A 27382-nucleotide genomic window follows, 5' to 3' on the forward strand; every position below is an offset into this window, starting at 1 on the left:
CTGATGCTGTGTAGAGAAAGGATCAGAGCAGACAAAGGCAGACTTAGGTAGGGCTGTGAGCACATTATTTTTACTGGCTGCCCAATGGAACAAGCACGTGGATCTATTAAAAAACGTTATCACTAAAATCACTTTGAGATAATACAAAATGCACAAAATGACAATGGCTTAAGTAATCTTACAACATTCTAATAATAATTGTCTTTTTTCATGCTAAGGAATTCCAAAGAGTCTTCTATCTCCATGGTTTTGAAATAATAATTACTTCTTACTGAGAATACTCTATTTTTTTTTAACCCAACTCTTCAAGGCCCCTTTATTTCATCCTGGCACCAGCCCTATAAGCATATGTTTTTTTCTTTTTAAAGATAAAAATCGGGCTTAGAAAGTTTAAATAGTTACCGAAGTTTACTCCAAAAGTCAATCACAGAACTTGGATTTGAATTTCAGTCTTTTTGCATTTAAAATTTATGTTCACTTCTAACAAAATGGAATAAATAATTTAAGTCTCAATTTAAAAAGTAAACATGTTTAGTCACATACTTCTCATTTTCTTGTTCAATTAGCTTTCTTTTCAAAATTAAGGTCATTAAATCAGATGATTAAAGCTTAAATTTTTTTGACTAGCAATGATTCCTATACTATTCTAAACAACTTTTTTGAGATATACTTGGTTGCCAAGCTCTGGGCAACCATTAATCTACTTTCTGTCTTTATGAATTTGCCCTTTTGGATATTTCTTACAAGTGGAATCATAAAATATGTTTTCCTTTTTCCTGGCTTCCTTCACTGAACATAATGTTTCAGAGATTCATCTCTGTTGTTGCATGTATCAGTATTTTGTTCCCACTACTGATGAACAGACTGTATCACATGGATATTTATGTTTCCTGAACCACAGGGTAAGATTCTAATTTTGCTCCTAGTATCTACAGACCCCCTAAAAGTTATTGGTATAATTAGAAACATTTTGAATATTTTGAAATCATCACTATCCAGTCAAAAATGAATAATTTTGGATTGTGTCACATATTAAACAGTTTAGTATGTGAATTTTGAATATATATATATATTTATTTATATATATATATAAAAAAAACTATATAGCTTTGATTAGTTTCAGCTTCTCATCTCAATTTCTTTTCTATGAAAAGCAGTGGTGAATTAGCATAAATCAGCCAAGCACTGAAATAAATTATAATTAGTAATGTGCCCCAATCTTCCCTTTTTCAATTGCTTTTACTACAAATTGAGTATTTACTTTGCATCTAAGAAATTCCAAGAATTAATTCTTTAAGGGGTTTATATATCTCATATTACTAGCCTTATGACTCATTAACACACACATTACGAAGACACAAGCCATAATGAGCCTCCGTATATATCACCTCACTTCAAATTCCCAGAACTGATGTCCCTGGCAAAATCACAAGTGTCACTAAGACAAGTAACATAGTAGCCCAAAATTGTATTATTCTTTATATTAAGTGTTATCCCTAGACTTAATATATCATTAATTCAGTGAACAAGTATCTGTTGTGAAAATTCATTTGTCACCTGTCATTCTTGAACATCATCAAAACTGGACTAGATTCTGTGGACCAGCCAAAACCACCCCAAGGCAAAGTAACTAGATCACCAGAAATGTCACTGAGGTGACACTGTGTTTGTTTCCATAGGTCTTTCTCCCACAATATGCTACACATATGAATTTGCAGGTCATATAAGCTGTCTTCTATTTCCCACTCACTAGGCCCTATCAGGATGATGTTACTAATATAGTCGACAAACAGAACGTCAGCATAATATCCTGTAAGTTTGTGAGTGGACAGATCACTAAAGATTAAACTGTTTCACAAAAACCATGACCCAAAAGAGGATCTGTCACATAGGTGATAAAAAATTAGCTTTGAACAAGTAAATGCAAGATATAGTGAAGAATTTCTCTTTAAAACGTACAAGAGGAAACTGAAATTCTTATTTTTAATATGGTAGAATTATCAAAAGACATCATAAAGATAGAGAAAAAGATAAGTTACATACTGAGAGAAGATATTCACTACACATAAACTAAAGAGAGAATAAAAATATTGGCAATTGTAATACAGAAAAATATATAAATCAAAAAGTAAAATCAAGACAAAAAATCAGCAAGTCACATACAGACTTCTCAGAGAATGGAAAACAAGATTGAAATCAAAGAACATTCAGCTCCACTAGTTATCATGTAAATGCATATTAAAATTATAATAAGATATAGTTTCATACTTTCAAGATTAAGAAAAAAAAATATGAAATCTAAATATACCAAGTACTAGCAAGAATGAATACCAAAAAAGCTCTTTGTTCTATTTAAAGTGAAAACTGGTACAAACACTAGACCTTCAATATAGTTACAGATACATTATACGCAGTGGTCCAGCAGTTATTTTCCAGCAATCTACATAAATTCTGCACATATGTAGTTCATACCATGTATAAAAATATACTTAGCAGTTCTGCTTACATATGGGAAAAAAACTGTTAAACTCCTCAGGTATTGCTTGGAAAATGTTATCTGCTTTTTCACATCGTTGTTTAGTGTGAAAGAAGAGAGAAGAAACCGAGAAAAATGGGGAGAGAAAGAAATGTGTTTTATTTATAAACTAGATATCACAGAACTTCTCAAAACACTGAGTAAACTATAGCCATTAAAATCAATGTTTTAAACACAATTTTTAGGCCAAAATGCTGTTGTGGGATTCCATTTATATTAGTTCAAAACAGGAATGAGCACAGATATAAAACTATAAAAGAAAATCTACGGGAGAGTTAACAGAAATTTCAGGATACAAATATATGTACGTATCTGCATTACTGGGACATTGTGCTATACACCAGAAACTGACACATCGTAACTGATGGTACTTCAATTAAAAAAAAAAAATTCCAATCTCTCTCGCCAGAGATAACCACTACTGACATTTGGTGCATTTTTCATCTTCTGTACACGTTTTAACATAGCAGATAGAGCTCATACTCCTTAGGTGTAATCAAAACAACAACGAGATGTCATTTCACATCTATTAGGCTGGCTTTTATCAAAGAGACAACACATAACAAGTGCTGGCAAAAATGTGGAGAAAAGGGAACCCTTGGGCCCTATTGGTCAGAAAGTAATTGGTGCAGCCATTATGGAAAACAGTATAGAGATTCCTCAAAAAATCAAAAATAGAACTACCATATGATCCAGCAATTCCACCTCTGGATATTTAGCTGAAGAAAACAAAAACACTAACTCAAAAGGACATGTGTATGCTCACTGCAGTATTGCGTACAATAGCCAAAATACAGAAACAACCTAAGTGTTCACTAATGGATGCACAAATAAAGCATATGTGAAATATATATATATATATATACACAAACACACACACAATATGGGAGGGTTATAGTTCAAGTGGTAGAATGCATGCTTAGCATGCACGAGGTCCTGGGCTCAATCCCCAGTACCGCCTCTAAAAGTAAATATAAATAAGTAAACCTAATTACCTCCTCCTCCAAAAAAAGTAAACGAATAAAAAATTTTTTTAAGAAAGCAAAAAAATAATAATAATAATGGGGTATTATTAAGCCATGAGAAGAAAGGAAATCCTGCCTTTTGTGACAACATGGATGGACCTTGAGGGCATCATGCTAAGTGAAATAAGTCAGACAGAAAAAGACAAATACCTTATGAACTCATATATGTGGAATCTAAACTATAACAACAAAAACCAAGTTCATAGATACAGAAAACAGAGTAGTAATTGCTACTGTGCTAGTCGCCAGAGTTCTAAAGGGGGAGCAACAAGAGTGAAGGAGGTCAAAATGTAAAAACTTCTAGTTACTAAATAAATAAGTCATGGGGATGTCATGTACAGCATAGTGACCATATTTAATAATACTCATATATTTGATAGTTGTTAAAGAATATATCTTAAAAGTTCCCACAAAAGAAAAAAAATGTCACTATGTATAGTGACAGACGTTAAGTAGACTTACTGTGGTGATCATTTTACAATATATACAAATACTGAGCCATTATTTTGCGCAGCTAAAACTAAGAGTGTTATATGTCAATAATTCTTCAATTAAAAAAAAGATCAAACTGAATACTCTTGCAAGGAACTATGCCAATATAAGATAATCTGATATATAACTTTTGGTTTTACTGAATTAATAAACTGGAATCTCATGTTAAAAAAAATCAAATCATGATTTTTCAAATTCCTCAGAAATACTAGACAAACAGATATTCCTGCGAGGTGGTCTGGATAAAGTTTAACATTGAGAACTATAAATACAATGCATTTCATGTTGCTGACTAAATTATCTTACTATATATTTGAAATGAGCATAACTACATCACAGGGTTTATTTGCTACGAGAATACACTACTCTGTCTTTAAGCATCAACAGAGCTTTCCTCACTTCCTTGTTCCTCAGGGTGTACACCACAGGGTTCAGGAAGCGGGGTCAGGACAGTGTAGAAAACTGCCACAATCCCATCCACAGCATCCTTGGAACCTGGCCTCAGGTAAATGAAAACACAAGGAACAAAGAAACAAAGGACCACAATGCAGTGGGAGGCACAGGTCTGAAAGGCTCTGTGTCTCCCCTCCGAGGTGCGGATCTTCAGGATGGAGCAGACGATGGACACGTAGGACAGCGCTATCAGGAGAAAGCAGCCTGAGGCCACTACTCCGATGTTGACAAAGATCACCATCTCGTTGGTGGAGGTGTCTGCACAGGCTAGTTTGAGGATGGGCGGTGCATCGCAGAAGTAATGCTGGATCTGGCTGGGTCCACAGTAGGGCAAGCAGAATGTCAGTGTGGTCTGGACAGCAGAGTGCAGAGAGCCGCTGAGCCACGTGGCTGTGGCCAGGAGGGCGCACGCTCGCCCACTCATCATGCTGGCATACCTGAGCGGGTAACTGATGGCCAGGTAGCGGTCACAGGACATGACTGTGTAGAGGAAACATTCAGTGCTCCCCAGGAAGTGGAAGGAGTAGAGCTGGGCCACGCAGCTGTGCAAGGAGATAGCCCTGCCTCCCGGGGACACCAAGGTCATCAGCATTTTCGGCACAGTGACCGTGGAGAACCACATGTCAATGAAGGACAGGTTGGTCAGGAAGTAGTACATGGGGGTGTGGAGGTGGGAATCCACCGTGATTACCAACAGGATGAGGAGGTTCCCCACCACAGTGAGGATGTAAATCACCAGGAAGATTCCAAAGAGGAGCGAGTCCAGCTCTGCTGCATGGGGAAGGCCGGTGAGGATAAACGTTGTCACTAGACTCACGTTTGTCATTTCTCCATGCCTTTGTTCCCTCTCTCTATGGGAATATCAAGAGCACTCAGCATTTAATTGAGAACTGAGAACCCACTGTCCATGTGACAACTGCATCATACATGGCAGATAATCTAGAGTTATACTCAACTTTGCTTATTACAAACCTTCTTTGACAAAAGTGATAGAATTATTTCATCTTCTCTCTCTCTCTCTCTCACACACACACAGAGGCACACACAGATACATGCAAAAGAAGTTAAGAGAAATCCATTGTTAATTTCTATTGATGTATCATAAATACTACTAACTTAGTAGCATAAAACAAAGCAAATTTACTATCTTAACGTCTTCTGTGGGTCAGGTCAGCTGGACCCTCTGCTCCAGGTCTCACAAAGCTGAAATTAAGTTGTCACCTTGGCCTCTAATCTCATCTGAGGCTCAGGAGCACCTAACTTAGAAAAGTGCCTAGCACTTGATAAGTACTCAGTAAATAATAGCGAATCATAGAAAACTGTTGCCTTGTTTTAAAAAAAAAAATGTGTGTGTGAGACATAATTACCTTAATCACTTATATGGATATTAGAACTCAAAAAAATGGAAAAACTATATCTCTAAAATTTCTACTATACCAGTGGGATACTATTACCAGGATAAATCACATATAAATTAGATGAAGGATGAAGTATGAAAATATTTAGCAAGTGAACTGCAAGGTAGCCTGAGTATCAATCAGAGGTATCAACATTTGACTTGCTTGCTTGTCCATGCTATAGCAACTTAGCTCCTACTTGTAGGTTCCTGTTACTAATTGTGTATATACAGATATGTATGTTTTATATATATATATATAGAGAGAGAGAGAGAGAGAGAGAGAGGGAGAGAAATTAGAGACAGAGAAACAGAGAGACAGAGAGAGAGACAGAGACTTGATAACCACATTTAGAAGGAAGTCTAACAATCCCCAAGTATCTTATTTCTGAGGAAGTTTGATAAGGAAAAGCAAGGAGAAGACAAATCTACCTTTCAGTATGTGATTCCTTTCAATATAAAACTCATCTGTGTTTCCCCCTGCACCTTGCCTAAATATTTAACTTTCTACATGCTATGCTGAGGCACCTGTTTGCAAGTTACTACTATAAGAACAGATATACCTGTGATTGGTGAGAAAGAGTGATTCATTTTTGTTCAAGGACCCAACCAGTTGAAGGACAGAGAAAGGAAACTAACATAGCTAGACAGGCAGGAACTTAATTTGATTTAGTTTCTCAGGGAATAGGAATACTCTTGGGGCTTCAGGTTCCCTGGATAAGCAAAAACAATGACAGAAAGGGGCTAATGAAAGGTTTTTAATAATCATGCATTTATTTCCCTATGCATTCATTATTTGAACACTCCTGAGAAGAGGTCATGTCTTTCTGGAGCTAGCAGTTACACCTAAAAGAAAAGAAGGACTCAGGACCCTCAGGACCTCTCATCACTGATGAAGATAAACTCACAACTGTTTATTCTCAACTTAAAATTGCCCAGAATCCATAAATGGTCACCCCCTGTTTGTACCTCCATCTAACATCTCACTCTCTCCTCCATCATCTTTTAAGGTGATTTAAAACAGCTGTATTTCCAAATTTTTTACCATTGAATTTAGAAATAACTGTGGTAGTCTTTATTACATTTATTTAGGTAAAGATATTTTAAAGAAACAAACTTGTGGTTGCCAAGGGGGCAGGGGGTGGGAAGGGACAGACTGGGATTTCAAAATGTAGAATAGATAAACAAGATTATACTGTATAGCACAGGGAAATATATACAAGATCTTGTGGTAGCTCACAGAGAAATCAATGTGACAATAAATATAAGTATGTTCATGTATAACTGAAAAGTTGTGCTCTACACTGGAATTTGACATAACATTGTAAAATGATTATAACTCAATAAAAATGTTTAAAAAAAAGATACTCTAAAGAAAACAAAGGCTAACCCCCCTAAAATGATATATTGAATCTACTGGATTGCATTTTAAAATACAAATTTTGCAGCTAATTTTCTTTGATCACATGTAATAAAGCTAGAGCTTAATAACCATACTATGAGAAAACAAAACAGTTGGGAATTTAAATCAATTTCTTAAACACCACTTCAGTTAGTGAGATAACTACAACTATCGTCCCTAATTATGTCAAAAATAACATCCTTATGTAATATCTAAAATAAAATTAATTTCAAATGAGTTAAAAATCTAAATAAAGGTGGGAAATCTCAAAGCAGTAAGTTAATAAATATATAAACAAAACCTGAGAATCTAGGGAAACCCTTCATAATGATTTTTGCTACCTGGTATTGTGAATCTTCTAGTTTTTACCTCTCTAGATTATCTTGGCCATTTTGGGGCCCCAGTCCCCATTAGACACTCTAAGGGCCACGTATCTACAGAATAAAATGCTGGGATTGTATTTAGAACTGCACTGAATCTATTTTAAAAATTGAGAATTGGAATCTTTAAAATATTGTCTCCCAAGCCATGAGCAATTTATAAGCCTCCATTTCTTCAGCAACTTTTATATATTTCTCAAAAATGTTCTGCAACTTCTATTGTTGAGGTCTTACACATCTTTACTTACATTTATATCCAGATCAATAGTTCAAAGGATCTATAAGAGGTACTGGTAGAAGGAAAGCCATGACTTTCCTCTTTTCATATGGAGGGGCTCTCTAAGGTGTGAGTTTCTAGGCACACTGCACAATGAGAAATGTCTGGCTTGTCATCAAAACACAGCATTGTAGAATTCCTGGCTTTTATCTCCCAACTAAACACTTGTATTAACACATCAGGCAATAATTTTCTACTCTGCCCTCTTCCTTACCCAGTGAATCTAGGTAATTCCATTAAATGCCTCAGCATATAACTAAATCCAGAGGCAAAAAAGTAATAGCAAATGAGTGCAACCTAATTTGGCAAGATCAACACATGTTTGTGTTTTGCAGTGATGATGGCTTAATTCATCCTACTGGCAATCAGCATAATGAGTTTCTTGATAAGAAAAAATGTTGAAGGAGACAGTCATTAATATTAGCTGTTACCTCCTAGCCATTTGCAAAGTAAGTATGGTACCTCCTACATGTATTTTCTGCATTGTTTCGGCATATATTTATTTACATGTTTTAATTTCCCCCCTCCATTCATACCATTATTATGAGTTCATGATAAATTTATTATTTTGTCCATACATCACATGATGGTGAGAGTTAGATTACTTCAAAACCAGAAGTGGTATTGACATCACTTAGAGACTCCAGATTTGAATCTGGATGAAATTTCAGTGGTGATATATTGGAATAACTCCTCTGAAAGGATTAGCATGGGAATAAGCTTGCATTGTATTAAGTGCTGACATTGTATGTGTGTAAATATGAGGGGAAGGATGTCTACAATTGGTGTGCAGTCCATGTGGTGGACTGCCATGGATTTTTATTGCTACACTTATTTCCTTCTACAAGTACCTCTTACAGATTCTTTGAACTATTTATTTGGTGCTTCAGAAGTAAAATGAAATAAAAGAACCTTCAACACAGTGTAAGATGACATTCTTGAACATTATTAAAGCTGGACCAGATTTTGTGAACTAGCCAAACTCATCCCAAGGCAATTAGATTACCAGAAATGTCACTGAAGTGACATCTTATTTGTTTCCATAGGTTTTCTCCCATAATATGCTACACATATGAATTTGCAAGGCATCTGGGATATAGTCTATTTCCCACTCACCAGGTCCTATCAGCATGATGTTACTAATATAGTCAACAAATGTAATATCAACCAACGTAATATCCTGTGAGTTTGTGAGTGGACAAATCACTTCAGATTCAACTGTTACACAAAAACTATGATCCAAAAGAGGACCTGTCATATAGGTGATAAAAAGTTAGCTTTGAAAAATTAAATGCAAGAGGTAGTGATGGGCCTTTCTTTAAAAGACATAAAAATAGTGAAGAGAGGGGAGTTGCCAAGACGGTACAGTAAGAAGACCCTGAGCTTACATCCTCCCATGGACACACCAAAATTACATTTACCTACAGAGCTACTATTGATCAGAGTGACCTGAAGGCGAGCAGGAAAGATTTTCTACAACTAAAGCTATAAAGAAGGAACTACAGTGAGATAGGTAAGAAGGGTGTAGACCCATATCCCAAATAGGCAACCCACAAATGGAAGCAAAATCACAACTCTAAGGTTCTCCCCAAGGAACAACAGGTTCGAGCCCCCCATCAGGCTCCACAGCCCAGGGGTATTGCACCAGAAAGAAGAGCCCCCAGAACATCTGGCTTTAAAGACTCAGGTTCTTGCTTTCTAGAGAGCTAGAGGGCTGTAGGATAGAGATACCCTACTCTTAAAGGGCACATACAAAATCTCACATGCAAAAAAATACGTTTGTCTTCTGTCCTTTAATTTTATATCTATATGAGATGATGGCTGTTCACTAAACTTATTGTGGTAATCATTTCATGATGTATGAAAGTTACATAACTATGTCATACACCTTAAACTTACACAGTGCTATATGTCACTTACATCTCAATAAAACTGGAAGGAAAAATAGTAATAAAATAAAATGACTTGTAGTCTAAAAAACATGCACACCAACAATGGCTTAAAGTAAATAATTAAAGCATATTAAAAGACAAAAAACAATTTAATGAGTACTTACTGGTCTATCATTTGTCCAACATTATTTTTGAACTACAAGTTCCTCTATTATCTCTATATACTTAAGTGATTCTATATAACATATCACATAGCGCATGTGTGAAATTTTATTCACTAACTAAGCAGTATGACCTTTCATTTTTGGAAAAGTCCATGTTCTCAACAGAACTCAGTTTTTCCAAGTGCAGAATGAGGGGATGCTCTAAATCATTTCTCTAAAGGGCTGTTCGGCTCTAATCTATGTGTGTTCAATTTTTAAGCAATTGCCAAGTTTTTCCTACTCCATCTAGCTTAGTCTCCTGTTTGCATATTGGATATCTAAACAGTGCTGCCCATCCTAGTGCAATGTTGTAGTAGTTACTCTTTCAACCTGAGTTAAATTCAAAGGGCACTGTTACAGTAATTAACATGGCATTTATGTAGCATTTTTGGCTTTAAAGTTCATTCAAACTCCATGCCCATATATTTATGGAGTAAGTAGGTATGGCAATGCTATCTTCAATTTATAGATGAGAAAACTAAAACTCAAAGAAATGGAAGGAGTGATCCTGACTCCAGCTCAAGTGCACGCTCCCAGCGGATTCTACGCCACAGGGTCATTACAAGGACTACGTAAACTTCCTGAACAGCCTTGGTTCACGTTTGGCTGTTAACAAAGCCCACTGAAACTTATTTCTTTGCAAGTTAATTGCCCCTAGAGGGGGAAGCAGAAGTGATGTCAGCCCTTAGCCCCTACCCTGTGGGGATTATGGGCAGGAAGAAACAGCTTGCCAGAAAGCCAGTCTCCACAGGTCAAAGTGTAGGGGACTTGCTGCCAAAACTACTTTCAAAAAGGCTAAGAGGAGGAGGAGTGAGCCCAGAGAGGTGTAAGACAGAACAAAGTGACAAAATCAAGAAGAGGGGCGTGTCAGGGGATGAGATCAGGGAACCTGCTGAGCTCGAAAAGGAGCTTCCCCAAGAAACAGCAAAGAGCAAGAAACCAAGTCAAGGAGCAGTTCGTGGCCTCATGGCCGATTCACATCCAGGTAGCGATGTCTTCATCAGCAGAGAAGACTCCAGAAGGGAGACAGAGGTGTAGTACTGGAACTTCTTCTGACACACATATTTATTAAAAATATGTTAGAGGCATTGGGAACAGGGAAGACAGCTGAGATCTCCTTCCTGTCATTTGTAAATTATGCTTTACAAATAAGTGTTTGGGGAGGGGAGGACCTTTATACTCTGTTCACCAAAGACCAGTTTACTTCTCAGGTGAGTTTAGGGTCTACCTGAAGCCTAGTTAGTTCACGCAGGATTTAAACGGCCAGATAAAGCTAGTATATGGGTACTAATATCCTTTTCCCCAAGACTTTTTGTGGAAACTGCTTCTCTTCCCATTACACAGATGAATATATTACATGCTGCTAATATAATGTGGTGCTGACTAAACTGTAAGGACCACGTAACTGGAGCAGTTTTAGTTGTTCATGGGCAAACCAGGGGTATTCTGTCTTCCCGGGGAGAAAAGATGATTATTTCTGTGCAGAGAGAAAAATAATATAAAAATGAATGAGGACTGAGATGTCAAGGCAACAGGCAGACAAGAGAAAAATTTATAGAACAGGAGAGAATTGAGGCTAGGAGAAAAACCTATTTTCCTTATGTAAGAACTCAATTTAAAGTGTGAATTCTTATTGATGGAGAAGAGATTGCTATTTCTTTTTTTGGTAAGAATCTACACCAATTCCTCTCTCTCTCTCTCCCTATCTCCCTCTCTCTCTCCTCCACCTCCCTCACTTCCTCTTTGTATTTTTTTTTTAAACAAAGGAAAAACTGAGACTAGGCATATTAAGAAACCTGTTCAAAATAATGTAACTCATAAGTGGTGACGGTCTCAGTACTGGAATTCTTATGATTTGGGGAGCTGGGGTATAAGACCTAACTGATAATTATCTTAGATTAAGTGTCTAGGAATGTATTTATTCAATAAATTATAAGATTCCTTCTGTGCAAAGTATGCTGTGAACTTGAGATGAAAAGAAAAATGAGGCATAGTCCCTGTAGGAACTCAGAGTCCAACGGGGGAAATCAGGCATACCAAGGGGTAAATTTCAACATGCTTGGTAAACCTATTACAGAAATGTGAATGTACTGCAGGGGCTATAAAGAATGAGTGGGCATTTGGGGGAAAGGGTGGCTAGGCTCTACTTAGTAAATCACACATGAATGAGATCTTGAAAGATGAGCAGAAATTTTTCAGGCATCAGTGGAACAAAGGCATTCCATATTAAAGGGACAAATGTATAAGAAACTAGGAAAAAATGGCTACAGAACAGATTTGTTGGTTGGAGAACAAGGACATGAGGCTTAAGAAATAAGTGGACATCAGATTATGAGTCTCTCTGTTTGCACAGGTTGTGCCAGTAGGTTTGGACTTTGCCCTGAGCACTGGGATGCCAATAAAGGTTGGTAATCCACGAATTGTGTAGGAAATCTCTAAGAATTTCCTCTGAAATTGCTTCACAAAAGATTCTGTAGCTACGTGTCGAGAGATTATCTAGTCTCTATGTGGTTTAGACCCTTATTTAGGGTGCCCACCTATCTTAGTTTGCCCTGGACTCTCCTGGGCTTAACAAGGAAAGTCTCATGACCTAGGAAACTGCTCAGTCCCCAAAACACGTGTTTTCCCTGATGAGTAGCCTTTGTGGTACTGAAGAAGACTGAGAGGAATGAGATTATTGATACACAGTGATTCACGGTGTAGGAGGAGAACTAGATAGCAGCCACCCCGGCAGCCTTGGTTCTTTTGACTTTAAGGAGTCCAGCTGGAAATCAAATTTTAGTCCACATTTTCTGAACCCTTCTGAGTCATTCTGGGTAGCCCCCTGAGTCCTTGGGAAGATGACACACCATTTTGGATGTTTGGCTCCAGTTGGTAAACCAATGATTTGAGCTAAGATTGGTGGACAGGTGACACTAGGAAAGATACACCTTCCATGACCCTTCAGTGTCTGGAAGAGCTCTGACACCCCCTTAGGCAACCTTTCCTGGTTTCTTCCTTTCACTGTGGCTGATGCCAATCACCCGTAGGCCTGGGATAGAGGCTTTTTGTTACACCGCTTCAAACCTGGAGGCGTCAGATCCACTATAGGACAACTCACTGGAAGCTACAGGGTCACTTCACAAATGCAGTGACTGAGTTTGCCTAATACAGGACCACAACATATAGTTTATTGAAAATAATAGCTAATATTATTGAGTGCTACCGTGAATTATGTGCATTTATATAATCCTTACAACAACTCCATAAAGTAGACCGTATGATTGTCCCAACTTACAGAAATAGGCAAAGAAGGGTGAAATGGCTTTTCCAAGATTACCAATGAGTGAAAGTGAAAAGGCTAGGATTTTAAAACCAGGTCTGATTTCACAGGCTATGCTCTTAAGATATAATATATGCTGCCTTACTGAATGGAAATATGGACAGTTGGATGGATGGATGGATGGATGGACAAATGGGCTGCCCTTATCCAGAAGCAAGAGAAAAGATGACAACAGGTTCCCTGGGGCTGAGATTTTGTACTGCTTCATTAATCTGAAGGATTTAAAATTAATGTGCATTTTTGAAATAGAATTTATGAAAGCAGACATTTCTAGTATAATTTCAAAGATTCTGAATATTTTGTTTCGTGTGTAGCCCATATAGCGCATTTTTTAAAATCTACACAGATTTTTATTTAGCATATTTACACTAAGAAACATAATTCCAGCTCTCAAATTCTAGTAAATACACTGCAGCCTACCTCTCTGGTACATAGACCAAAGATCAAACTGAATGAAAACAACAGAACAGCCTGTTCTTCATAGACTGGTTTAGGTTTTATATGATTGTTCTTCTTTCTGACATGAAAATCTCTGTGTGTGGTCTTTCCTTCACTCTCCTGAATTATATACACATAATCTGTTACATCGGTTTTAACCTTGGAGAGAACGGTTGGTCTCTGGAGCCAAGCAGAATCACAGAATCAGGAGTCGGGGGAAGCAGAGGGGGAAAGAATGATTAAGAACAACAGCTAGAGCAAGAACAAGATCTCCCTTCCTGATGTCCTTTTCTGTCCGTGTTTGGGAATGACACAGAATATATAATCCATGCCTACAGAATTTAAAGGGCATTGATATTTTCCCTTCTGCAGCTTTCTGGGGCAGGTCTGAACGGCAAGGAAATGCAAAGTGGAAACCAGACTTCTGTGCCTCACTTCTTTTTAGCGGGCCTGCGCCACCCGCCGCAGCTGGGGGTGCCCCTCTTCCTGGCCTTCCTCGCCATCTACGCCCTCACTGTCTCTGGGAATGGGCTCATCACCCTCACGGTCTTGGCGGACACCCAGCTCCACCACCCCATGTACTGGTTCCTGTGTCACCTCTCCTGCTTGGACATGGCCATTTCCTCTGCCATTGTCCCCAAGATGCTAGCTGGCTTCCTCTTGGATAGTCGGATTATCTCCTTTGGGGGCTGTGTTATCCAGCTTTTTTCTTTCCATTTCCTGGGCTGCACTGAATGCTTCCTTTACACACTCATGGCCTATGATCGTTTCCTGGCCATTTGTAAGCCTTTACATTATGCCACCATCATGACCCACAGTGTCTGTAACTACCTAGCTATGGGTACCTGGCTGGGAGGCACCATTCACTCACTTTTCCAAACAAGCTTCATATTCCGGATGCCCTTCTGTGGTCCAAACCGGGTAGACTACTTCTTCTGTGACATTCCTGCCATGCTGCGTCTAGCCTGTGCTGACACCACCATCAACGAGCTGGTCACCTTTGTGGACATTGGATTCTTGGCCCTCACCTGCTTTGTGCTTATCCTCACTTCCTACGGTTACATAGTGGCTGCCATCCTGCGAATCCGGTCCGCCGATGGGCGCCGCAATGCCTTCTCCACCTGTGCTGCCCACCTCACTGTTGTCATTGTTTACTACGTGCCCCGCACCTTCATTTACCTGCGTCCTGGCTCACAGGAACCCCTGGATGGAGTGGTAGCTGTCTTCTACACCGTCATCACTCCCCTGCTTAACCCCATCATTTACACACTTCGCAACAGAGATGAAGGCAGTGTTATGGAGGCTGGGGGGTCACAAGGATGTGCAGCCTCTCTGATTCATGCATGGCAGACATGCAAGAGATACTAAAATGCAGGGCAGCAGCTGGGACACTAGAGAAATGGGGAGATTTAAGACGGAAATAAAAAGAAGGATTCATGCAGAAAGTAGAAGACTCCGAGGTACAGAGGTGGGAACCTTGTTAAGTTCCACATTGTAACCTACTTTCAAACATGATTTTCCATGTTTCTTCCTTCCATACCAATGGAAATCAATCAAAACAACTCAACAAGGATGGCACCTTGCACAAAAAATCTAAGATAAGTAAAACATCCACATAAAAATGCTCTCTGTGGCACCCATCTACATGTATATCATTGCTTCTAATCCCTGAGTTAACACCCATATAGCTTTTTACAGTTTACCAACAACTCATGCAAACCATGTGATTTGACCTTGACAACAATTAGGTGAGGTAGATTTTACTATTCCCATGCAATTGTGGGAAAACTGAAGTTCAAAGGAGTAAGAGGCTTTCCCACACTCCTTACCCTTTGCTTTTCACTTTGATAAAAAAAGTGGTAGATGAACTTGAGAGGGTAATTTCATAAGATCAGGCAGCCATTCATTCCATGTGCACTGCATCATGACCGGAGTGGTTCTGAGTTTGCACAGGACTCTACTTTGGTAAAATTCAGGTGAGTATGTCAAGGAGAAGTTTCCTTGTTCCACACAGACCAGGTCTCTCTGCTACTTTTATGGATATTAATTAAACAGATCATATGAGATTATAGAATAGTATCTGTGCTACAACATTCTGGCGTTTCCCCACAACTGTTGAGCATGAATGAGAAGAATGGGATGGGACATGTACCCGGTTGCAAGAAGATGACCTGAAGCCTGTTCTATTGGTCTTTTTTTGTGATAATGTCGCCAGGGTCCAGTGGGGGCCCTTCACTCCCACATTATGGGATACAGGGGGCTACAGGTAATTTTGTTGTTTCAAATGTACATGGGTGAGTATAGCCCAAGAAGTATGGTTATATTCTCCAAAATCAATTCCAATTGTTAAAAAATGAGCATAATGAAGAACTGGTATCTGTGGACTAGAAACTTTCTGAGCCAAAATGTGTGTGGCCAGTGACTTTTCTTGCCGTCTGCTATAACGGCAGATATGCAAGGTTGAGCATCAAAATATGCGCGAAAAGGCAACCCAATTCAAATCAACAAAAATGTACTCGGTATTAACTTCAAAACTGTAACATTGTTGTCTGTGCTAAATGAGTTTATAATCTTGTGAGAAGAAAATGCATTTATATATGACATATAGATAAAATATATGACTAGAAAATGAATAAGAAGCAACTGGTGTAATTCAGTATACAATAAGTATTGTAGTCTTTCAGGAAGAAAAGATAAAGATCATTAGACCTGGATTCTGGAAAGTATAGAATGATCTATGGTTTGAAGGTCTTGTAAAACCTAGTCAGTGAGAAGAAAGGAATAGACAGAATTTTTCATGTGATAGGAACAATATAAACCCTGAGGATAATCCTAGGAGAATGCTCTAGAGACGTCTAATTAGCTGTCTCAGTCAGAGAAGCCCTGGGTCTAGGAAGAGGCAGTGACAAGCCCTATTTGGCAAACATGAAAAACTGCAGTTCCCCATGGACACTTAAACATCCCATGGCACAAAAGGAAGCAGAACTCAGTTAATAAGCCTCCTGGGTCAGAACAGAGACCTGGAAGTCAGGTTAAAGCAAATATGGGGACCTCTTTTCTCATCAAGGCCAATGACATATCATGCACAAAAATGAAGAGTTACATAAAAAAAACTTAACTTGTTGTTTAACTTTAAATAGAGAAATTAAAACACATCTCACCATTTTAAATTAAGAAGCCTACCCCTAAAAACAGCAAGCAACAAATTTTACTTTATCCTCTATCCATAGTTAAAGCAGCAGCAGAGCTGACTGAGTCCAGAACTTGAACCCTTCACTAGAAAGAACTGCATGGAGTAATATTTTTAATGCAACTTTACCTCTTAAGAGGATATTTTGTTTTCAAGTTTGTTTTTAGGTTACCCAGCCTTGAGAATGAGAAAAACTACAGCAGAAGAGGAAAAGTAGTTAGCCCGAACATTTCTCCGATACTGAAAATAGTAACTAAAAATATTAGTAATAATAATTAAAATTAATTAAAGTAGTAATTAAAAACATAAGAAAAATTAAAATGAAGATACAGATAGAAGATACATTTTAGGACTAAAGGCAAATTAGATTTAAAAAAAAAAGAAAAAACTCAAATAGTACTCTGGTATTTAACTTAACCCATTGAAGAGACTAAAAAGGGTGTGTGGGGAGACAATTCCTAAAAATTTAAAGAGACAAAATCCAAAGAAGAGCACACTATAAACCATTGAAATTGTCTTTCTAATTATTCAGTGAACACACAATCCCAAGCTTTGGAAGAATTTGTGGAACTCAGACTCCAAAAAGCTCACTCTGGATGTGTGATAAGACTGCTGTGTTCCCACCAATATAATGAAATGCAAACAACAGACAAGAGTTCATAGGAGTTTGGCAAAATTTTCTATGCCTCCCAGATATAGGGTCTTGTCTATCTCCATCTGCATAGCTAAGAAATCTTTAAAAAAAAAAAAAAAGGAGCAATAGTAAAAGTCTAGAAGAAATCAAGTTTTGCAAGACCTTCAATAAGAGTTGGATTTCCCAAGCTCTCTTAGAGACAACGTGTTTGTTTGGATAGGATAGTAGAACTTACACCACCTGACCAATTTCTCTACTGAGGAATTTGTAAAGGAAAAAAAGCAGGCAATGATAAAATCCTACAATCTTTAAAGATCAAAGTATTCAAGAAAATAGGACATGAGAAACATGAAAAATACTTAATCTGATAATGTATAATAATATTATATATATAAAATAAGAAATGCAGGCAGTTTCTTATTTAATTGGAAAACACTAGAGGCATTTCCAATAAAAACAGGAACAAAGCAAGGTTGCACAATCTCTCTGCTAATATTTAACATTATATTAGAAGTGTTAGCTAATACACTTAGGCAAGAGATATAAATAGGGGAATATTAGAGGAATAAGAATGGGTACAGAAAAACTAGAACTGTCTCCATACACAACCAATATGATAGTATACCTGGAAAATCCCAATCAATAGTAAAACCAACTCAAACAATTTAAAAATCCAGCAATAAAACAAGATTTAATATTTAGAAATCAAAGTCTCCATATACAAAACAATAAAGTGTTAGAAAATATGTTAGCAGAGAAAATTCCACCCACAAAAGAAATAAAGAAGATTCAATATGTAAAAATAAATGTAATATGAACAGAATCTTTATGAGGAAAACTTTAATACCTTCCTGAAAAAGACAGAAGTATACATGAACAACTGTAAACGTTCTCTGTCGTTGGATAACATGACTTGGAATTATAGAGATGACAGTTCTCCCTAAATTAATTTATAAATATGACACAATCCCAATAAAAATAAGTCACTTACGTAGTTGGACAAGTTCATATGGAAACACAAACATGTAAGAATGTACAATAAGACACTAGAAAAGAAAGCGAGCACAGGGGCTAAACCTGCCAGGCATTAAAACATATGATAAAACCTCTATACTTAAAACAATATGGGACTGACACTTGAATCGACCAATAGATACACAGACAAGAACAGAAGTCAAGAAATAGATCTAAGTACTAATGGAAATCTATTATATAATAATTCTGGCATCTTAATCTCTGTGATAAAGATGGACTTCCTAGCAAATGGTGCTGGGATAACTAGGTAGCCATTTGGGGAAAATATATATATATAAAATTAGGTCCATCTCTCACCCACCTTAGCAAAGAAAAAACTGCAAATATCTGGAATCTAAATGTAAAATATGAAACCATAAAGTACTAAAAGAAAACATGAGTGAGTTACTTCTTAACCATGGTATAGGGGAATACTTTCGAATTCTGACTCACAATCCAAAAGCAACCAAAGAAAATAATTGAGTATGTAAGCGGCTAAATTTAGGTAATGAGAAGTGGGTTTCTCATTGTTGGAGAAAGAAATTACAAATAAAGAGAGCAGAAGTGGATTGGAAATTGGATTGGAATTTTAGAAGTATCATTATAAATGAATGGCCTTTACAATTTGTGCTGATAGACACAGAAATAAACACAGATGGGTTAGTATTCATATATATATATTTCCTATTTGTTGAGAGGTTCTAGAAGTAGAGACACTTTAGTAGCAACGAGCAATGTACTTAGAAATGAGATCTTGGTTTCTAACTACAATTCTCCAATCAAAGGGCTCCTGAGAGAAGTCCTGGAGCCCAGGGCTGGGAAAGGAAAAAGACAACAGGAGCCTGGAACACCTTGTTGTGCCAAGAAATGAGAACGTGTATGAAAAAGATGAAGCATGTCAATAAAATACAGAGGACAAACTGAAGGGAGTTCCAAATGGCCAAAATAGTACAACTTGAATAACAAAATAATTATTACACTGCATTATATTTAATCACAAAATAAAATGCATATCCATGAATCCCTACTGATATAGATAACTGAATAAATAAATAAGTGGGAAGAAGAAACCATTCTTCCTTACAGAAGAACACCAATCAATAATGTAGAGGACTGAGAGATTTTTTTAAAATCACCATTAGACAAACAACAAAGTAATGTTTCCAGGCAAAACACATGGATGATTCTAAAATTTAGTGCTTGAAAGTTTGAGGAGATATAGAATATAAGCATAGTCACAAAGTATCTCCCCCAGAACATTTAACATAAACAATAATAAGACATATTGACATCATATATATACCCTGAAATGATACATTTACAGAAAGGGACACGACATCACTTTTGTAGTATTATTGCCAAAAATGCATAATAGTTTTCTCATGAGAAAGCATCATACATACCCAAATTGAGATACGTTCTATAAAATAATTGACCAGTATTCATCAAAAGGGTAAAAGTTATTAACTACAAGGAAAGAATGAGGGACTGTCACAGCTTGGTCAAGATTAAGATCTTGTGTCAGTTCCTGGGAAAGAAAAAGGATATTGGGGGAAAAACTGGTAAAATTTGAATGTGCTCTGTAGGTGAGTTTATAGTATGGTACTAATGCTAATTTCCTGACTTTTATAATTTTACTATGGCTTACAAATTGTCAACTTTAGGAGAAGCTGGCTCAAAATATTTGTGAATGCTATTCTTTTTTAAATTTTATGTAAATTTAGTATTTCAAAATAAAGTTTTTTAAATTAGAAGGAATTTAAATTTTTTTATACTCACCCATAATCAATGTTTCCATTTATTTAAATCATGTTTTGCATCACCTGGCAGACCTTCTTTTGACTTTCTTCTTCCTTTCTTAATAGCTCACCGAGGTATGCTTTGTATACCATAATATTCAACTGTTCAAGCATAAAATTCAATGACTAAGGTTTTAAATTTATAAAGTTGTGCAACTGTTACCACAATCCAATTTTAGAGCATTTCCAACCCTTCGGAAAGATCCCTCATGACCATTTGTAGTCATTCGTTGGTCTTACCCCAGTCCCAGGCATTCATTAATCTACTTTCTCTCTTTATATATTTGTCTTAACAGGACATTTCATAATAATGGAAGCATAAAAATGTGACCTGTTGTGTCTGGCTTCTTTCATTTAGCATCATGTTTTTTAGTTCTATCCATTTTATAAACAGCATTAGAATTTTGTTCCTTTTTATTACCGAATGATCCATTTACAGAATACTTTTTTTAACCCACTCACCAGTTGATGAACAACAAATATGATTGTTTCTAGGCTTTAGCTATTATGAATAATTCTGCTATAAACATTTATGTTTATATAGACAGTTTTCATTTCTCTTGTGCGGATTCCTTTGAATGGAAATGCTAGATCATATGGTAAATTCATATTTAATTTTTCAAAGAAACTGTCAACCTGTTTTTCAAAGTGGGTTCTACCATTTTACATTCTCACTAGCAATGTAGAGAGGTTTCAGTTTCTCCACAACCAGTAACTTCTGTTACTCTTTGTCTTTTTTGAAAAAAAAATCACATCCATTCCAGTGAGCATGAAGAGGGCAAATCTGATGTTAATTGGCTGAAATATCAGATATACACGTAAACAACTGGACATTGTAACACATCGATCTACCCAACATTGGAATGGGCTCTCCTGTTAAATAGGGCTTACTCCATTACTGAATTTGTTTAAGCAGAACTGTATAGTTTTTTTGTCAAGAGCATCATAGGAAATATTGCATTGAATAAATTAATGAGTCTGAAGAAATTTAAGGTCATATGCCATGTGTCCTACTCTATTCTAAGGAAAAAAATAACTGCCACAAATAATAACATCCTCATTTTAAATTCGATGAATGGAAGAACCAAGAAATTAAGCAGCATGACCGTTCTCTTTCAACTAACAAGTGGTTGACCAGAGATTTAAACTTGTTTATAAGCATCCAAATAAACCTGGCTCCTTGCTATTTCTACTGCTCTATCCCAAAAACGTTCATTAGAAACTGGAGAAGCATATCATCACTATGTCCCTCATAGGAAGACATGACATATGCACATGGAGCACTAAAATGGTGCAGTACATGCTGAGGTATTTATTAATGATTGTCATAAACATCAGATGTGCCAGAAATGAATAAATCAGTGTGTGATAAAATATTTACAAAGGGTATCTAGAGGAATTAATGCTCGAACTTAACCATACAGAGTAGATTTGTGAAGGCAGAGATTAGTGGAATGCTTTGATAAGACTGGGGGAGGTGGGGTGGGGGAGACTATGGCAAATTGAGGAGAAGATGAGGCAAACAGCATCCCTAGATAAGAAGGGTTTCTTCAGGTGATTGCAGAAGATAAAGATTTTTTGATAATAAAGGAAACAGTTTGCAGATAATTTTGAATATCACAGGGTCAATTTATGCCTTAGGCAGAGAGGAACTATAAATGGGAGAGATAAACATGTTGTTTTAAGAAGACTGACAAAGAAATGGAATATAGAAACATTTGATATGTTAGAGAAGTAAGTGAGAGTGGGATGAGAGTTGGGACATAAAACACCATTGTGTAAATTTAGGTATAAATATGCAGAGGCAGGGTTAAGTAAAATCTATGGGAATTGAAGATACAACAGAAATGATCAGTTTAAACAAAATTTTCATATAATTCAATGTATAATTAGGTTTAAGAGTAAAAGGATTGAAAAAAATTGAAGAAAACTCTTAAATTTCATTTCAGGCTCAACAACAATGGAATAGGAAAACATTTCCCAAAAGGTTGAAATAAAGATTTACAGGAAGAGCATGAAATGTACTGAACAATTTGCCCTGATAATTATTCAGTCAAGTCTCTAAGGCCGTATTGTCATACACTTGAGAGTTGGTTGTGGGGAGCTGAAATTCTAAAGAACTCCCTCTGGGTGAAGAATGGATGGGACTGCTATATTCCTGGCTGATGCAATACACTCAAACCCTGGGCAGGTCTCCCCAGAAGATGAGATGTAACTCCCTGCTGACACAAGGCAGTAAGAACCTGGCTACCCATATCTTAAGTATGGCAGAATAAATTAGCCAGAGCAGAGGCATCACAATTCTGGACTATTTGCAAAAAATATGTGCTCCATGAGAGTAAGATTTATAATCCATATTTATATTGCCATTATTTGCAGAATACATTTTTCCAAATAATTTTTATAGTCCTTTATGTGCCTCAAATTGCAGGTTGTGGATCTCATGTTGAAAGGCTTATTTTGAAAGGGTAGCAAGAAAACACTAGGCTAGGTCAAGGGAGTGAATTGAACTTGCACATCTTTCTCTCATTTATGAGGCAATACCAAGATGACATAGACCAATGACTAACAACATTTCAGGAAAGGAGGATGGCTGTTTACGTCTGTTGATGTCAGTTTCTTCTCTGTGTGAGAAGATGGCCATGGAGACAGAAGTCTCCAACCAGACTGTGGTGGACTCCTTTATCCTGGAGGGTCTGATGTACACAGCTGAACATCCTAGCCTCTTCTTCCTCCTCTTCCTCCTCCTCTATAGCATCACCATGACTGGGAATCTCCTCATTCTCTTAACTGTGGGCTCTGACCCTCGCCTCCGCTCCCCTATGTACCACTTCCTGGGGCACCTCTCCTTCCTGGATGCATGTCTGTCTACAGTGACAGTGCCCAAGGTCATGGCAGGCCTCCTGACTCTGCATGGGAAGATGATCTCCTTTGGAGGCTGTGCTGTACAGCTTTACTGCTTCCACTTTCTGGCCAGCACCGAGTGCTTCCTGTACACAGTCATGGCCTATGACCGCTACCTGGCTATCTGTCAACCCCTGCACTACCCAGTGGTCATGAACAGGCGTATGTGTGCAGGGCTGGCTGGGGTTACCTGGGCCATAGGTGCTGTGCACTCTGCCATCCATACCTCCCTCACCTTCTGCCTGCTCTACTGTGGGCCCCGTCACATCGCCTATTTCTTCTGTGACATCCCCCCTGTGCTGAAGCTGGCCTGTGCAGACACCACGGTTAATGAGCTAGTCATGCTAGTCAACATTGGCACTGTGGCTGCAGGTTGCCTGATCCTCATCATCATATCCTACATCTTCATCGTGGCGGCGGTGCTGCGCATCCGCACAACTGAGGGCCAGCAGCGCGCCTTCTCCACTTGCACCTCGCACCTCACGGTGGTGCTCCTGTACTACGTGCCGCCCGTCTGTATCTACCTGCAGCCTCGCTCCAGCGGGGCAGGGGCTGGGGCCCCTGCTGTCTTCTACACCATAGTCACACCCATGCTCAACCCTTTCATTTACACTCTGCGCAACAAGGAGGTGAAGCGGGCTCTGCGAAGACTTCTGAGCCGAGGGTCCCGAGAGTCTCCAGCAGGCAGCCCACCCCTGTGACCTGCACTGCGATTCTCTTAATTTGCCTGCCAGGAAAGCATCTATTCCCCTATCAAAAGGGGAAGAAGGGAACATAATTCAAGTGGAAATCAAAAAAACTGAATTTCAGCTCAGCCAAGAACTGTTTTCCCCTCCCTTCCACCAGGTGACCTGTTTCAGTGTTTCAGTCACAAATTCTTCATCTGTAAAAGGACAGGACTGGATTAGGTGAAGCCCAGATTATTTCTAACATCTAAGTTCTAGGGCTCAGAGGTATGTGAAATGCTATTCGTATCCTCATTCATTTTAATGACTTTTTAAAACTTTTTATGAAATAACTGTATTAAATATAATGCAAATTTTAAAACACTGATAATGAAAATATAGACATAGACAATAAATGAATCTTTGTGTCTCCCGGCTAGAGAAGGAACCAGTTTTTAGAATAAAATACAACTACAAGGAGAAAAGCAGCCTGCCCAAGGACAGTGTCATTATCTTTATTTTCCCACTCAAGATGCTATATAAGTAGCAGAAATACCATGGGTTTTGAAGTCAGGTGGACCTACCAGTATTCTAATCCTGATTCCATCAGTCATTAGATGTAGAAACTTGTGCTTATTTTACATAACTTGGTGTCTCAGTGTGCTCTTCTAATACAGTAAGATTAAAATTAACTACTTGGTAGGATTTTATGAGAACTAAATGAGATACTATATTAAGTGCTTGCTACAAATGTTTCCATTTCCTACAAAACAAGCTAAAGTCAGAGCGCTTAATATACAAGCTAAGCTTAACACTGTCTGAAGAACTAGCAGGATTTTGATATCTTCATTGAACACAGAGAAAGCAACTACCAAAAAAAAAAAATATATATATATATAAAACTAGACTCTGAGGTGAGAGATAACTCAAGGTTCTTGTTAAAGTAGCTTGCCATATAAGTGGAAGTAGTCATGCTGCATTCAAAAAAGTGAATGAATGACCCTAAACTACTCTATGGACTGAGAAGGGCCTTGAATGCCAGGCTAAAGAGTTTAGATTATATACTAGACACTTTACCTCTTTGTTTCTCCTTTTCTTCTCCTGTATGAACACCTTTATCCTGAGAAGCCACATTTTTCACTTCTAAAACATGGGGTAAATAAGAAAGGCGAAAAAAGAGACAGGTGCTGGAATGACCAGTTAATAGACTATTATAACATCTTAGATGTGAGAGAAAACATTAACTTTGATGATGACATTGGAGATGGAGAGGCATTTTACAGAATCATATTAGAAGTGTTTTAAGGGAGAAAAATTAAGGAGAAAATTGGGGGAAAATGGGAAGACTGTTAGAACTGGAATAGTAACTGTAATCATTTTTGAAGCACGTATGTGCACGGCACTATGACAGTTGCTTTATCTTAATTATTCCTCCCTAGAACTATATTTTAAGAGAATGCCATTCGCTTAAATTGTATAGATGAGGGAACTAAGTGAGGTAAAATAACTTTCCTAAGGCCGTGCAACCAGTGAGAGTTGAAGCCAGGATTCCGACTCAATTAACTCTGTATGGCTCCAGAGATGACATATTTCAATTGCACGTTAATATTTTAGAGAGAATCAAATCTAGTCCCTGTCATTTATGAATTTCCAATTACATTAGAAGTCTCAAGGTTATTTTAGACTTTTAACCAAGGGCGGTTCTCTTCGAGATAAGGACTCCTTGACCTTTGAATAGTACCTAGTCCTGTAATAAATACAGGGTCTGAACCTGGCATTCTTGGAAGGGGAAAATGATTGGAAATAGAAAGAAACGCAGTGAAGACGCAGAATTCATCTAAAATTTAGAGCTATCTCCCCTGTTACAGTATCTCAGCGTTACTGATACATCTATAAGAAGGCCAGAAGTAGCCCAGGCAAACCCGTCATTCCCATGAGAGGAGACTTTAAGCACAGATAGAATACGTGAAGAGCCAAATACAAAATGGGACACAGTGCTAAAACAAGCTTTGGTCCTGTCCTAAAGCACTTATCTACCTTGTCAAACGGCTGCTTCCTTGAAATTACAGGATAAATAATGGAAGACAAATGTAGCTATGCAATCCTAGTCTTATATTATTCCTTCCTTCTCAACTTTGGCCTTGACACTTTTATATCTGTCTATCTAGAAAGAATCTTTTACCGTCTTGAACTCTGCTCTTGTATCTTCACATCTGTCTCTGGCAGCCTGCGTTTTCCATCTCATTGGTTTATTATAGGCCTTCATAATGGCACTAATAGAAATCCTCCCTTACTTTGCTCTTGCATGTTTCATGTGCACGACTAGATGATAAGAACTTTAACAGCACAGACACTTTCTACCTTTTATATGTTCCAAACAAAGGTTAACTCAGTAAAATATCTGTTCAGCCCAGTATTCAAGACCTGGAAATAGAACAAGACAGATCACAGTAAAGTTATCAAGTCAGAAAATTTGTTTTTTATCCAGTAGGGGAAGAAGAAAAAAAAGGGTTAATCTCAGTAGTTTTCTCCTTTCAGATATGTTGACCTTTGGGTCATTTTTAAATTTAGATTTGGAGTATTTACACTATTACAAGTTCACCTGAAATTTAAAGGGAAAAGGACTAGAGAATTAATTAGTACTGATTAAAATGAAAACAACACTTGACAAGAGGCAGACGGCGACCTAAGACTATTATTTTCCCTCCAAGGCAAAGAGGTAACAAACTGATATTTTCTAGATGGCAAATATGTCGAATGGACAGGAAACAAAAACATTATTTGGACATGATAGTTTGCAGGGAAGGACACACTACAAGAGTGAGTAACTTAGCATTCTTACTACTGGTCATCCTATAGCAGGGAGCTTCTGAGGGAGAGGTTCATCAGTATTCCTGAAGGTACAGGGTAAAATGAAATCATGATGCGTGTAATCAGGTAGACTAAATATTCTCACAGAATGAAGGACTTCCACAGTAGCAATGGCATTCAAATAATGAATATGCAGGATTCTTAGGATTTCTAGCTATTGTTTAAATAATGTGAAAATCTGTAAATCATATAGTTTTGTCGTCCCCCCCCCGTCCCCACTGGCAATGCTAGAATTTAATGAAATAGTATTTCTTTCAAAATATTCTATTATTTAGAATTTTCATTGTCAGGTTTCTCCACCTTCCACTTTAATTATTACTAACACAATGTCTGCTATATAAATTAGGATAAACGTCTTATAACATTAAAGCCAGGAGAACACAGATTTTAGAGAAGCTATTATGAGATATTTGCCCAGAATGTTATACAAATATATAAGCTTTGGAGACAGGTGTTCAAGAACCAGCTTTACTACTTTTTAATCAAGGA

At 37.6% G+C, this 27382-nt stretch overlaps 4 protein-coding genes across 7 annotated transcripts in view; 2 read left to right on the forward strand and 2 right to left on the reverse strand.

The window, feature by feature from the left end:
* The window catches only part of VWA5A (von Willebrand factor A domain containing 5A), a 105889-nt gene that overhangs the window by 64741 nt on the left and 13766 nt on the right, over nucleotides 1–27382 (reverse strand). The window lies entirely within an intron of this gene.
* LOC102540741 (olfactory receptor 10G9-like) lies at nucleotides 4400–5359 on the reverse strand. The gene has a single exon (XM_015244063.3). The coding sequence runs from the start codon at nucleotides 5330–5332 to the stop codon at nucleotides 4427–4429; it is 906 nt and encodes a 301-aa protein (XP_015099549.1). The 5' UTR covers nucleotides 5333–5359; the 3' UTR covers nucleotides 4400–4426.
* On the forward strand, nucleotides 14164–15184 carry OR10G6 (olfactory receptor family 10 subfamily G member 6). The gene has a single exon (XM_015244041.3). The coding sequence runs from the start codon at nucleotides 14219–14221 to the stop codon at nucleotides 15182–15184; it is 966 nt and encodes a 321-aa protein (XP_015099527.2). The 5' UTR covers nucleotides 14164–14218.
* OR10S1 (olfactory receptor family 10 subfamily S member 1) lies at nucleotides 23063–24058 on the forward strand. The gene has a single exon (XM_072953814.1). The coding sequence runs from the start codon at nucleotides 23063–23065 to the stop codon at nucleotides 24056–24058; it is 996 nt and encodes a 331-aa protein (XP_072809915.1).

The sequence above is a fragment of the Vicugna pacos genome, chromosome 33 (genome assembly GCF_048564905.1).
Source record: "Vicugna pacos chromosome 33, VicPac4, whole genome shotgun sequence".
Taxonomy (NCBI): Eukaryota; Metazoa; Chordata; class Mammalia; order Artiodactyla; family Camelidae; genus Vicugna; species Vicugna pacos.